General features: G+C 38.0%; 1 protein-coding gene across 6 annotated transcripts in view; it reads right to left on the reverse strand.

Moving 5' to 3' along the window:
• Window positions 1–3,215: 3,215 nt before the first annotated feature.
• Window positions 3,216–14,423, reverse strand: part of LOC5577289 (ras-like GTP-binding protein Rho1) — a 48,053-nt gene continuing 36,845 nt past the window's right edge. For all 6 annotated transcript variants that reach the window (XM_021843481.1, XM_001656339.2, XM_001656338.2 and 3 more), the window contains 3 exons: window positions 4,551–4,700; window positions 4,404–4,484; window positions 3,216–4,336 (listed from right to left, as the gene is read on the reverse strand). In XM_021843481.1, the coding sequence (XP_021699173.1) occupies window positions 4,145–4,336; window positions 4,404–4,484; window positions 4,551–4,700 (423 nt within the window). In that variant the 3' untranslated portion in view covers window positions 3,216–4,144. The remainder of the gene's footprint in view (window positions 4,337–4,403; window positions 4,485–4,550; window positions 4,701–14,423) is intronic.

Genomic DNA, 14,423 nt, shown 5'->3' on the forward strand with positions numbered 1-14,423 from the left:
CAATAAAATAGTTCGGCCTTTTCATGATTTTTATTCAGCACACAACCACATTTTTGCTTCATATTCCGGACAGCTCTTGAAAAACATAATTGTTTGACTGATATCAGTGGCTGTTTCCTCACGACAAAATCACTTGTTCATGAATTTCAGCAATAAATATGCGATTTCAATCGTTTGTCATTTTCAGGGTCGTATATCAGACAAAACGTAAGGTTACGAGTCGCTAATGAGTTTTATAATTGTTTTCAATAATATATTTATCGCGTGAGCAAATGAACAGATCTACAAGTTATTCAACAATGCTAGGACGAAGGCAAGATCCTTTTCTTTCTCCCAGTGGTGATAGTTTTAATCTTGGTCTCAAAAACAACGAGTTACACACTTGGTTACCAACGGCTTTTAGGGCGAAATCACAAGTTATGCGAGATTTATTGAAACGTTCAGTTGAAATAGATACTTTAAGTTTACGCATAGAATATTTTTTTAAATTCTTTATGCACACCAGTCTCATTTGTCTAGACTTCGTCAACAATTCTAGAATGCCTAGAATTGTTTATTTGGAAGAAAAGTTTAATTTTACGGAAATTTCACCACAAATTTAGCCTGAGTTTCTTTTTTTTTTTTTGAATTTTTAATTCTGTCACGTTTTTTGTTTTGTTTTTCAGAATGTTCTGTAATTCATTAAAGATTTTCACCACAATTCTGTCTACAACCAACAATTTTCCTTTGATTTATTCCACTGTTTAGTTTAGTTTGTATCTCTATTTCAAACTTTTCAAAGAATTTTTGCCAGTTAGCTCCTCATGAACAGGAATTATACTAAAAATTCTATCACGAGTATGTTTTCCGGAGTTCGTGTATGTGATGTTTTTTGTTTTATTTTTCATTTGATTGAAATCTGAAACATAAAACAGTAACTTATATCAAGTTAATATTCGTCTCGTGAAAAAATACGATAGGTTAAATCTTCAATTCGCCATCTTTTCGACAACTTATAGCAATCAACTTTTATACTGAACAGGATAAATGTTAAGAAATATTTCAAATTAATGGAGTTCTATACATTCTAAATTCACCCAATATGTAGATTGGTTAATATACACATAGAATATATTTTCATTTCTAGTCATTTTATGGCTAATATTTGTTGTTTTGAAGTCACTTTTAGGTCACTATTTTCATCATTTTGGTCACTAAAGTCACTACTAGTTTGCTGCCTGACTGCTACCAGCCCTGGCAGCATTGCAGCCCGCGCTGCATTCTTCTCCTCTAAAACCTCCTGGCACTCTTCGTCGAACCAATCGTTTCTTGAGCTCCGTTCCAGATATCCGACAATGCTTTCGGCAGCGCTGTTAATGGCTGCTTTGACTGTCCTCCAGTAGTCCTCAAGAAGGGCCTTATCGAGCCTGCCGTCATCCGGCAACGGTGCCTTAAGATGCTGCGCGTACGCATTGGCAACATCCGGTTGTTTCAGTCGCGCTAGATTGTACTGAGGCGGGCGTCGGTCGAAGTGAATATTGCGGCGCTTATATTAAATCCACATCCCGCGGCGGCGGTAACGCGCTGAAGATATGCGCGCAATTCAAACGCAACGTCAAAATTCAAGTAGGCTTGGATTTTTTCGTCCTTCAGCTTAGCTTAGACTGACTACACATATCAATGGTTGCTATTCCGTGATTGACCGAAGTCAGTGAAAATGCACAAAGAATCAACTAGAAGTTCGGCTGGGATTGGCCATAATCTTCTTCAATGTGCATACAGGGTCAATAACGGCGCCGGCCACGTCCTTGCAGTCAGGTGGGATTGGGGAAAGGAATGTTAGTGTGTAACCTTTGCTATTTGGAGACCGTGTTTGCCTCTGCATCTCCACAAAGGTTACTGAGAGGGATGTTTGTTAATGGGAAGGATCGTTGGGTCACAGGATTCACTTTGATAAGCGATTAGACCATGATAAATAATGATTTGTGAGATATATACATGCTTATTTGTAAATATAATATTTTCATTTGATATGAACAATTTCTATGAAGTGGAAAATTATGCCGACACTTGAGGTGACGAACCATTTAAAGTTTGTTGAACAAATACCTAAATTTAACATTCCTACAGCTGTCAGGACGAAAGCATGTGTTATTATATTTTACTTATTTGAAAAGAAACAAAAAACTCGATTGGTTGGAACATCATAGAACACTCTTATTCTTATGCCGACACTTACAGTGGCGAACCATCCAAAGTTTGTTGAATAAAGTGAACGTTTCGCAAGTCTACACTTGTAGTGTCGAACCATTCAAAGTTTTTTTTTTTAATTACAAAAATAAAGGTAAAATGAAAGGGGTGTTTTGAAAAAAAAAAACGCCAAACATAAATAATTCATGAATCAGAGTTTGTGTCGACACTCACAGTGACGAACAATTCATAGTTTGTTGAAAATTCATATTTACGTCCCACAATTGTAACGATTAAATGTGCAGTCATACATATTTTATAGATTAGAAATAGTAGCATGAAACGAGCTCACCAATTGATCCTTTATCCTTCACTGTGCAGCCACAATCCACTCTCAGCCTCATTCGTTTGCTCGGCTATATAAAAGCACTCAGAAAAAAATAGGCGCGCGACCCGAAAAGGAAAAAAAACTTGGCTTTCTTGACGCACTGCCCAGCAGCAAGCGTCAAGGTCAAAGGATCAAAAAGAACTCTTTTTCAAAAAGAGCTCGCTTGGATTTTTTCGTCCTTCAAGGACACAAATGTTTCAAATTTGCCCAATCTGAAACATTTGGTGATTTTTATTATCACTGCGACGGTATATCGACATTTTCAGATAATCGCATTACATGGATTTACCTTGCAGAGCACAATAAAAAGTACCAATAATATGATCTGGCTCCCTATGCAACGGAATTATAAAAAGATACTTTAGAGACCTTCCCATAAAAATAGAGACTTGCATTAAATAGTGATCAAGTCTCTAAAAACAAGCCCTGGTTACGTAAATCATACGAAGATCTGTCATCATTTTTTTAAATGTAAGAGTTACAGTCAACTCTCCAACATTCGATATAGAAGGGACAATCGAGTTATAGAACACAAAACCAGTGCATATGCGAGCCAAGGGCCCATCGAGGTAGCCATGAAACCAGCTCTTACTAAGGTTCTCTTACTCGATATCTAGTTACGGAATATCGAGTGAGGGATTATTGACTGTATCTACAATTTGTGTTTTCTCATAAGTTGTTAGTACTTTATTTCGCCACCGATTCGTCTTTGTGTGTATTTGTTTAAAAATCTAGCCTTTTATTTAGACTGTTATCTCCAACACTCGTCTTCTGCTTCTCTTTTTTTTTCATTCAGATAATCTTTGCTTCATATATTCTAAAGTATAATAATAGGAGTTTTTACCATTATTAATTAGTAATAAAAACACATCTAATAGATGCCCGCGCGACAAGTAGTAAAAAAGAATGGAGAGAAAAAAAACGGTAGTTTGCTTCGCCCTGCCGAAAAAATGCTTCACGTTGTTTGCCACCCTAATGATTCTGGTTTTCCGTTTTGATCCGATTCTCGAATGCTACGCGATACTAAATTTGATGTTTGCTGCTGTTTCTGCGCTACGAATGATGATTGGTAATAAGATTACGCTAACAATTTTCCGTGAGTTGCTTTCGCGCGTTTGTGTCGTACACTTTTTCACATGATAAATTAAAAATAATAAAACTGTCAGCATATCTGTAATCTGCTGCTTTTCGTTCGGTTGGGTCGTATCACTCGACTTCCATCCCTCATCATATCTGAGTGTGTGTATGTGTTGCATAATGAATCATTTTTTTGCGTATGGTTTTTTTACGGTAGAGATAGTTTTGTTCTTTTTTTTGTTTTCGTTCGTAGCTGGTATTCCTTATTTTACATAACCTCTGTGCAACTGCTTTTCGTGTCCTATCCTGCAAAGCAGATCCAGCATTAATTTCCAAAATACAATCCCTATCCTGCTTATACTGCCACCTTTTCATCTCCTGTTCTTAACCGATCGACGTCGACCACCATTTCAATCATTAAACTTTTTGTTTTGTTTTCTTCTTTTCTTGTTGCAGTGTATTTGTGTTCGCATTCCACGAAAGATAAAAAATATGTTACCAATTGCTCTCTTAGAGCAAAACACATTTACTCTTCTTCTTCTTTTTGACCTGTAACGCGGCCCTGGTGGCTGTTTCGAACACCTCACGTACGCCCTCTTTCGACTTGGCCGAGCATTCCAAATAAGCGAAAGCGTTTATTTTCTCAGCCATTGCACGTCCTTCCTGTGGCTTCACTGGCTCCTGCTTCATTTTGGCCAATTCCTGTGAAGGTGAATGAAAATTAGATAGATCAACGCTCTTCGTAAAGTATTGCAGTTAGCTCTGTTACCTTTATCGTGTGAGGGTCGTTTCTGAGATCTTTCTTGTTCCCAACTAAGATTATGGGTACGTTTGGACAAAAATGTTTAACCTGAAATACGAGAAATGGTTTTAGTCATAGCTGGCAAAAGCACCAGTAGTGTAATGAGAGTCTCACCTCAGGAGTCCATTTCTCCGGAATATTTTCCAGCGAGTCTGGTGAATCGACCGAGAAACACATCAGAATGACATCGGTGTCTGGATAGCTCAAGGGCCTAAGTCTGTCGTAGTCTTCTTGCCCGGCAGTATCCCATAGCGCTAGTTCAACCTGCAAATGAGAAGTTAAAATTATGCTCATCGTATCAATGCTAATCTACAATAGCATCGAAGGAATTTAGGGGTTGTCCATAGGTCACGGGTGCATAATGTGCAAGTTGAGGATTGTAGGTCGATGCATAATCAAAGAGTACGGTTCTTACCCCGGAATCACTGATGCAAGTTCTGGAAGCTCTAAAGGAAGCATTTACGAGCAGCTTGATAGTCGTCAATACAATCCATGATCATCATCATAGGGGATTTGAACGCTCAGGTTGGCTAGGAGCCCTTTTTCAAATTTTGATATTCTTCATCTTTGACTAAGCAATGCTCAACAGTTTCGTTATCAGCTTGATAAAAACTACATTCAGAGGATTGGATTTTTTCCTATTTTTTCAAGATGATACCTACTTGGGCAGTGACCGGTTATCAGGCCAGTTACTATCCTAAGATTTCCTTTATTAAGAATCAGTATAGCTCGGACTTTTGCTAGACTGGATTTTTTGAACCTTTTCGCTTGCTTGGATGTATTGGAGGTGTTCCATGGACATTTCCTTATTTTTCAATTTCATCCTGAGAGTGCACTCTGGAACACCACAGAACGGTTCAGGGCCAACAAAGCTCAAAGCTGCACCCTGTCTGCACCCTGTGTCGGCGATTTCATTCCACAAAGGCCGGGCACCCAGTACAATGTAACTTCGTTCCTACTGGCCAATTGCTTCAGAGAAAGAATGCATTCCCGCACTAAAACTTTGATCTACATGTAAATGCCTTTAGAGCGTTCAAAGCTTCTTCACTATCCGAGAAAATACAGATCTTTGCAAGCATTTACTTGGACCATCAGAATCTCAAATATAGTGGCTATATCTGAATTCAAATTGAATCCCTTGATGATCTTCATGTGACCAATAAAATTACCATCTGATTATTTTATTAAAACGGATAAACTGTAAGGCATTTTTGCAGCTTGCAGTTTAAAGAATTGATGCAAAGGCAGTGTATAAGGAAGCGCATCCAAAGCAACCGGAAGGGACCATCGAGATAGGAAGAGATCGAGACATAGAACAAATTATTAATAAGTAGATGAAAAAACCGAATTTAGTACTATACCATTTAATTCCACTATAGTTTGTATCTTTTGACAGATACGCGTATTTCGACCTCAACTGTAAGGCCGTCTTCAGTGTCGTGTACTAGACTCGACTAAAGTCGCGCAATTTACATAAAATAATACGCGTATCTGTCAAAAGATACAAACTATAGTGGAATTAAATGGTATAGTACTAAATTCGGTTTTTGATCTACTTATATGTATTCCACTAAACAGTACGATGATTTATTAAAATTATTAATGAATACTAGAAAATCCGTTACCAGGAAAATTAAATACAAACAGACGTCATTTCATCTTTGCAAATTGTTTTGAATCCCTAAAATCTAGTCTAGTAACCTTTGATAATGGGCATATCGAGATAAGGAGGATATAGAGATACGGAGTGTGAAAATGTAGTCAGAATGAAGGGACCGAAACAATCATCGACATTGGGAGAGACTGTACAAGCAAGCCATTGCAAATTAGCTAGCCTCTTCTTCCATTACAATTTTTTAAATGTATAGAGGGATGATTAGAGTATGTTTAGGAAAACCACTTAATTGAACTTTAACGCTTCACTTCATATTTGCAAAACTAAAAATAAAATACTAAAAATCATTAGAGTAAAAGAAGCAAATACCTTTAATCTCTAATACATTGCTTATCTTGACAGATAGGCCTATTTCGTATGCGACCGGATTTGTTTATGATCTGACAATGATTCCTCATCAGAAACATGCCAGTTCACAATCTTCTCCGATTGCTGGTCACTACAGATCGTGAGATTAAGAACCACCTGTTGAATAGCATTTACAAAAGTAGGAGAATCCCCTCTATTACATATATCCATGTTGTTAGACGACATATAGTTTAAGAGATCTTCTCCTCTTTTATTATTATCGGTTCTGCCCCAAATGGTATGATGGGCGTTTGCATCGCACCTTATTATAAATAAGATATTAATTTGCTTACAGTATAATAAACGACCGAAGATGGAGGCACAACATCTCCAGGATAGTATTAAGCAGAAGCAATGCATACCACCGGTTTTCCTCGGATAAATTCGATAATTAAGACAAATCTTATGTCCCTATTTACAAAAATAGCTGTTCTTGGTTTGGACTGACTTTCGTCGTACAAAACTCTACAACTGCTCGAGTACTATATTATTATTATTATCATTATTTATCCAGGGCTTTTGAATTAGTAAGCTCCATATAACCTGGCATTGTATAACCCACTAAAAACAAAATGGCGCCCAAAGATTTTTTTATGGGGAATGTCGGTCCCCAAAGAAACATCTGAATATCGTTAAAATCATATGACCAATGATCAATATTTGCGAAAAAATGGTGCAAAAATATCGAAGTTATCGCTGTTTTAATATTTCTTTTTTTTTGTGGTGAAAAAATGAAGCTGCCGGTAGAGGCCCAGACAACCAAAATGTACGTACCTATAACGAAATCACCTGGAGGCTTTGTATGTGCAAAATTTCAATTTTAAGATGTCACGAAAAGGCCTTCTACGTACAAAAGTGGAGGCGATATGCGTGCATATTAGGGCAGTTCAAAATTTAAAAATGTTTGAGAATCCAATCACCCATATGTTCCTTACCATTCTTAAGCCTGATTTGCTACTGAACAGGAATCGCTAAATAAATTTCTCGCCGATTCCTTGTAGAAATTTTCTACAGTGACTCCCATTTGAACTGCCATTTCTTTTCAACTGCGTACTGCGATCAGAAAAAAGCGCATTCTTGATCAATTCCTTGCAGAAATTCCCCATGCATCAAGATAGGCCGAGAAATTACTTGTCAGCAGCGAATCAGGCTTTACCATAAAAATAGTGTTCTGTGAAATTTTCAGCTTTCTAGGTGGTGATTTAAAGGTGGCCCAAAGACAATGTAGGTTTATATGGAAATTACTATGGAGAAATTTTGAGATATGTTCTAAACACGCTAGTACTGTAATGTAAGTATAAACTTATTATTCCATAGTAAAAACTTAATCTTCAAACCATAATAAAGAAATTTGCTGAAGAGAGAGATTCAATCCGACGGATAGCAGAAGAGATATTCATGAGTTTGTTTACTATTATTGAGCTTAAAATGGCATTATAGCCCTGCAAACATGTACAAAAATCCCAAACAAAATTAGCTCAAAAGGGATTTGTTTCTTTAACAAGTACCTTCATTAAGGTTTGAAGAATGAATTTTCAATATGGGATAATAATTTTGTACTTACATTACAGTACCTACTAGCGTGTTTGAAACATTTCTCAAAATTTCTCCATAGTAATTTCCAGATAAACCTACTTTGTCTTTGGGCCACCTTTGAATCACCACCTAGAAAGCTGAAAATTTCACGGAACAGAGTTTTTATGGTAAAGATGTTAAGGAGCATACGGGAGATTGGGTTTTCAAACATTTTTAAAATTTGAATCGCCCTAGTGCATATGTTATGTGATGAATGATAACATACAATGCCAGTGAATAAATATTCTACCGAACTATCCTGTAATCTTATGCGACTTAACTTATGATAACAAATGTCGATTTGACAGCTGCTACGGATTGATTCGAGTTACTTTGTACGAGTGTACGGGACGAAACAAAATGTACAAATGAACTCAGAAAATAAATGTTTTATGCGAGGAAACTCATCAATCTGACGAGTTTATCCACGGTGTTTTGCGGGTATGATGTTATTAGTATGAATAAACGAGTTGTAACGTAAACTTTCATGCGATTTCTGGTTGTGTGGGGGGGTTAATAATAACATAGTATTTTGACCACATGAAAACAAATATTTAAAGAAAAAACCAATATTTTACAAAACAAAATAAAAATTATATTCTATAAATTTCAAATCGTTGAAATGAAAAGATATGTTTATTCGAAAATCCATATGGGACAATTATGCTTTTATGAGCAGTAAAGCAGTAAAGTTATTAGGACACCATTGCAGTGAAAGCAAAATCTCGACTTTGAAACATGGGACGGTTTTGCTACAACCGGCAGTATACAAATGTTTCAAACACGTTATCAATAACCACTGACGCTGATCCATGTCATGTGAGTTTGGAGGCAAATAGCCCTAAGAATCACTAAGCTTATTTCCCACATCGAATGCTTGCTCCTATCTAGCTCATTTGTCATTTAAAACAATGTGTGCAATGATAGTGGAGAAGTGATTCAAATCCGACCCCCCTGATCATTGAAATGGCGCGTCTAAAAAATACAAGAACGTACCCGGAATCGAACCAAGACTAATCAAACTACAGAATATGTCATTCAATCTTGAGAGCTAACACACCCGAAAATGTACAATGTACAATTATAACTAAGTATGTACCTATATGCAAATTGCAAAAATCGCTGTTTGTAAAACACACGTCATCGCTCGTTTCTTGGAAATCAGAAACTGGAAAACAATTCATTAAGTTCCGCAGTGCAGAGATAAGAGGTGGCTGATGCACACTCCGCTTCGTGAACAGAGATCGGTAACGTCACCGATAATTCCACTATATGAGGGTACTGTAATATCGTAGCTCGTTCGCACACATTAACAATCTCAAGTAGGTTACTCAACGGACTATGATAAGGTCGCATGTTTGTTGGAGGGGTTTTCAAGGCACCAATGCACCACAACAGGTGATCAGAATAAAACGTTAACCTGTCGTTCTTTCTAGGCTGTCCCCAAATTTCAATTATGGATGAAGTTTATCGTACTCGTGATATGAATTGCGTCACTAGAAACGTAATAACGAATAAAATCAACTGCCTTGCAGTCGGATTAGGTCAAGGTCAAAATCTGGTTTTCCGTAGATTATGCCATATTTGACAGAGAGAACTTCAAATTTGATTTATTATGTATCCATTGGTGTCTGTTTTGTTCGTTTAAATCGTTAGATGCATACATAAGATGTAAAAGCCAGAGTCAATTTTGGAATCAGGCCAGCTGATGGAATTTTAATTACCAGTCTAATGAAATTAATAAAAACCTATTTAGGCGACACGGGAACGAGCACGTGGGATGTTATTTCGATCGATTTTTTTTGAACTGCTTGTGTTGATAAACTTTAAGGTGAAACACCTAGAAATCCAATGACCACTGCTCACGTTTTTAAAGGCTTTGAATAGAAGCTATAATTATTCAAAAGATCAAAACTTTTACCCAGTGCACAAATGAAAAATGTTGTTTAATGTTTTCTTCCTGAGATTTATTTGATTCTTAGTTGTTTCACATTAACACAATTTCAAAAAAAATCACTCACTTCTCGCATATGAATCACCCGAAAAGCCAATGGTAACTGAGTGTGTAGCTCTTTATTTTTAAGCAAATGAATAGATCAAGGTAAAAACTATCAGCACTGGGAGATAGAGGAGGATCTTCTCTTTATCGTAGCATTGCCAAATAACGTGTAAATACATTCGGTTATTCAGTAACTACAAGCTACAATTTCGGTTACCAATGGTTTTTAGGGCGAGATTATAAGTTATTCGAACACCGCTAGCGCATGACGGCTCACCATAGTAGCATGTACGAAAGAACTTGAAACTATTGAGAACCAGAGCTAAAGGTCCAAAGCCCTGATAAAGGGTGATGGTTGTGATGGCTATGACCGAGGTCATCATGTAAAGAACAAACGGACAATGCTGTATCGCGTCAGCTCCGAGGAAGCAGCCCTCTAGCACAATGTAGGTAGCGCAACTCTGGTTAGGTGGCCTATCGAAGACTCTTCACCAACCAAGAAAGGCAAAAGTAGAGCAAACGGATTGATTTTACGGCAATAGACCCGGCAACGAATAAAGGACAACGATTGGAAAGTTGGATCTTGGAACGTGAGAACTTTGAATGAACCCGCGCGTGTTGGGCTCCTGGCTCGTGAACTGCGGAATGTCAGCGTGAACGTGGCATCTATCCAGGAAATACGCTGGCCGAGAACCGGAGAACGAAAATTCCGAGCGGTGGACCCCATCGCCAACACTTCATTCAAGTACCACATCTACTACGGTGGCGACACAGCAGAACATGGAGTTGGCTTCATAGTGATTGGGAAGCAGATGAAGCGAATTATTCGGTGGAAACCGGTAAACGACCAAATCTGTGTGTTGAGAATGAAGGACAAGTTCTTCAACTACAGCCTGATCAACGAACGATAAGCCCGATGACATAGGATGAGTTCTATGAGAGCCTGGATAATGCCTACCGAGAGTGCCCAAAACAAGATGTCAAGATAGTCATCGACGATGCAAATGCGCAGATCGGGAAAGAAGATTTCTTCCGACCTGTCATTGGAACGGAAAGCATCCATTCCGTTACCAATGATAATGGCCTGCGGCTAGTAACCTTCGCTGCTGCTAGAGGGCTGTCAATCAGCAGTACCTATTTCGCACGAAAGAATATCCGCAAACACACCTGGCGATGCCTGCTCCCCAACAGACCACGTGCTGGTTGATGGGCGATATTTCTCAGATGTCATAGATGTCAGGACCTTCCGACGAGCAGTTGGGAAGAATCAACGTTGCTGGAGATGTCGACAGCCTGTGGGACCCTATCCACGAAGCTGTGACAACAACGGCGCGGGAAGTGATTGGCACTGGTCAACGACGAAGACGAAACAACTGGATCGATTAAGAGTGCCAGAGAGTGGCAGACATGAAGAATGTCGCCAGAAGCTGTATGCTTGTGGCCGGTACCCAACAGAACAGTGAGCGGTACAGGGCAGCGAGAGCCGAAGAAAAGCGAATCCGCTGCGAATAAAACGCTGCCAGGTGGAAAAAGCACTTTCAACAATTATTGAACGGTGAAAATGGAAATGTAGCGAGGAACAGGATGAACATTGATGATGGCGATCAAGCTGTATACCCACCGATCATAGGAGAGGTTAAAAAGGCTATCATCGAGCTAAAGAACTGTAAAGCTGCTGGGAAGGAAGAGATCCTGGTCGAGCTTCTCAAGCATGAGCATCTTTATCAGTCGATCCATCGAGTGCTTCTGAAGTTATGGGAGGACGAAGAATTGCCCACCGGCTGGTTGGATGGCCTTATACGCACAATCTACAAGAAAGAGCACAGACTGGAGTGTGCCAATTACAGAGGAATTACCCTGCTGAATTCGACGTACAACAGTGGCGCAACCAAGGGGGGGTTTTGGGGTCAAAACCCCTCCCAGAGGCGAAAAAATATATTGCTTACTAGTTGAACTTTTGAAATTAATAGCTACACTTCCTACAACTATAGAGCAGTTGGGTTGGTAAGTATAAACACTTTAAGTTTTAGTGGTTTTACAGTTAAATAAACCTAAGTTAGTTTTTTTTTCAATTCTTCGACTCCTGAAGAGTTTGATAAAAACAAAATTATCTGCGAACTGCCATTATAATAAAAGAAAAAAGAGGATAAAACGAATTTCTCTGGCATTAAGAAAAAACGAGGTGCTTATTTCCCTAACGTTTCGACACGGATACTGTGTCTTCCTCAAGGGATACAGTTAAAAGACTACGTTGCCGGAAAGTAAAAATTCAACTATACAGTCGATACTTGACAAGTGAAAACTTGTCTATTCTAAAATACAAACCTTTGGCTTTATGTGAGAAATTTGCCAACCATTCAGATATATTGTCACCCTGTAAACAGCTGATTGAAGTAAAATCCGAAGCATCAAAAATCTTTCAGATGGATCAGAACTTAGCCATCTGACCCGCAGAGCTCATGAAGTTCTGTGTTTAAAGATTACAGAGAAAAAATACCTTGGTGCGCTATCAACTCGTGTAGCTGCCGGTGGAAGCATATCTGTCCCATTAGACATTTCACTTTCACTCGTAGGATCGATTCCCATTCTCGAGATAGTCTTCTATAATCTTAAGGGCTTAAGGTTAGTCCTTCGGAAGGGAAGTAACACCATTGGTCCCGAGATAAACTAGCCTTGGGTTAACAGAAATAAAAAATGGCCATTTCAACAATTCTGAGATTTTACAGGTGTTGATCATGAATTGCATTGTATTTTAGGGATAATAAATAACATATTTTGGTAGTTCTAAAAAATGTTGGAAACGTGTGAATCCGGTTTTGAGAATATACGCAATACAGTAGTAAATCAATCGACTTTCAAAGTCATCCAAAACAAAGTATATTGGTCGTTCAGAAAATTTTAATCTGTCAACACATATTTGTTCATAAAATCTTTACAATGAAGCCAAAACACGTTCTTGACCTCTAGATTAGAAACTTATAACATGGGACAGTTATGCTTAAACTGGCATTTATGTTCTACAGTGCTAATTAACATCCAACCAGATTTACGAATCGAATTAGAAAGTAAAAAGGGTGGTGAATTCGTCAAATATGGCGAGCCTATTAGAATGGCTAAGAGAAGTAAGAAGATTAAATATACTGCAATTTTTCAATTTGTTTTTTTTTTCAATACCTTCTCAAAATGCATAACTTTCAAGTTTACAAAACCCCCCCTAGGACCAAATCCTGGTTGCGCTACTGACGTACAAAATTATGTCGCGCATCCTATCTAACAGATGCTCAACTACATGCTTAAGAAAAAAGGAAGTATACTCTAGCCCAGATCTATCCTATGATGTATGATGTTTGTATGATAAGTTTTTAAACTCAAAAGAACATTAAATAATTATTCTTTGTTTTGCGTTAAATTCCGATATATCAGATTTCGTAAAATTTTGAACAGCTATTGTGCTTCATACTAGTATGGTTTGGTTTATAAAACAAATTTCTAAGACAAAAAGAATATATAGGATGCATATTTCAAAACTTAGTGCTTGGAGATAAACATCTTATTATCCAACAAAAAATATAAAAAATCTCATTAAATGAGAATGCACGAGATATTCAAAAGAAATACTAAACATTTAAACCTTTAGTTCAACAACAATGAACTAACATCATACTAATAATAACTTACTATTGTACTATTGCAAATTACGTGAAACTCTATGAAATATTAACTTTTTTTCACAAGAAAATCATGTACCAATATTTTGATACTGACATGAAGTTGTTCTGGTGATGACCTAACTTAAAACTTAGCCTAAATTAAAAAAGGCCGATTCATAATTTTCTCTAGAAAATTTAGCTCAAAATAGTAAAAAAAAAGTGACTTTTTGACGAAAAAAGTGACTCTAGTTGAAACGGCTTCGAAAAAGAGACTTGAAAGTGACCGGCTTAAAAAAGTGACCAAGTCACTAAAAAGTGACTCGCTACCAGCCTTGCAATAGAATGAACATTGGTCATAGCCCGGGCAGACGGAAATTTCAAAATCATATTTCGAAACGAACAAATATTGATCTCAAATCTCGTTATGGTAGAAAATTTAGAGATAGAGATCTGGAAATATGTGCACAAGATCATAGTTAACTTTTTAACATGAAACAAAACACAAGATGACTGAGTAGTGTTTGATCCTTCGACCTTGACACTTGCTCCTGCGGGGGCGGGTGATGAGGGCAGGATCAAACACGTCGCGCGTCGGTAGTGAAGCGGTGGAAAAGTGATCGGTTCGTTAGTAGTGTTTGATCCTTCGACCTGGACGCTTGCTCCTGCTGGGGCGGGTGATGAGGGCAGGATCAAACACGTCGCGCGTCGGTAGTGAAGCGGTGGAAAAGTGATCGGTTCGT

This window comes from Aedes aegypti, chromosome 2 (assembly GCF_002204515.2).
Source record: "Aedes aegypti strain LVP_AGWG chromosome 2, AaegL5.0 Primary Assembly, whole genome shotgun sequence".
Classification (NCBI taxonomy): Eukaryota; Metazoa; Arthropoda; class Insecta; order Diptera; family Culicidae; genus Aedes; species Aedes aegypti.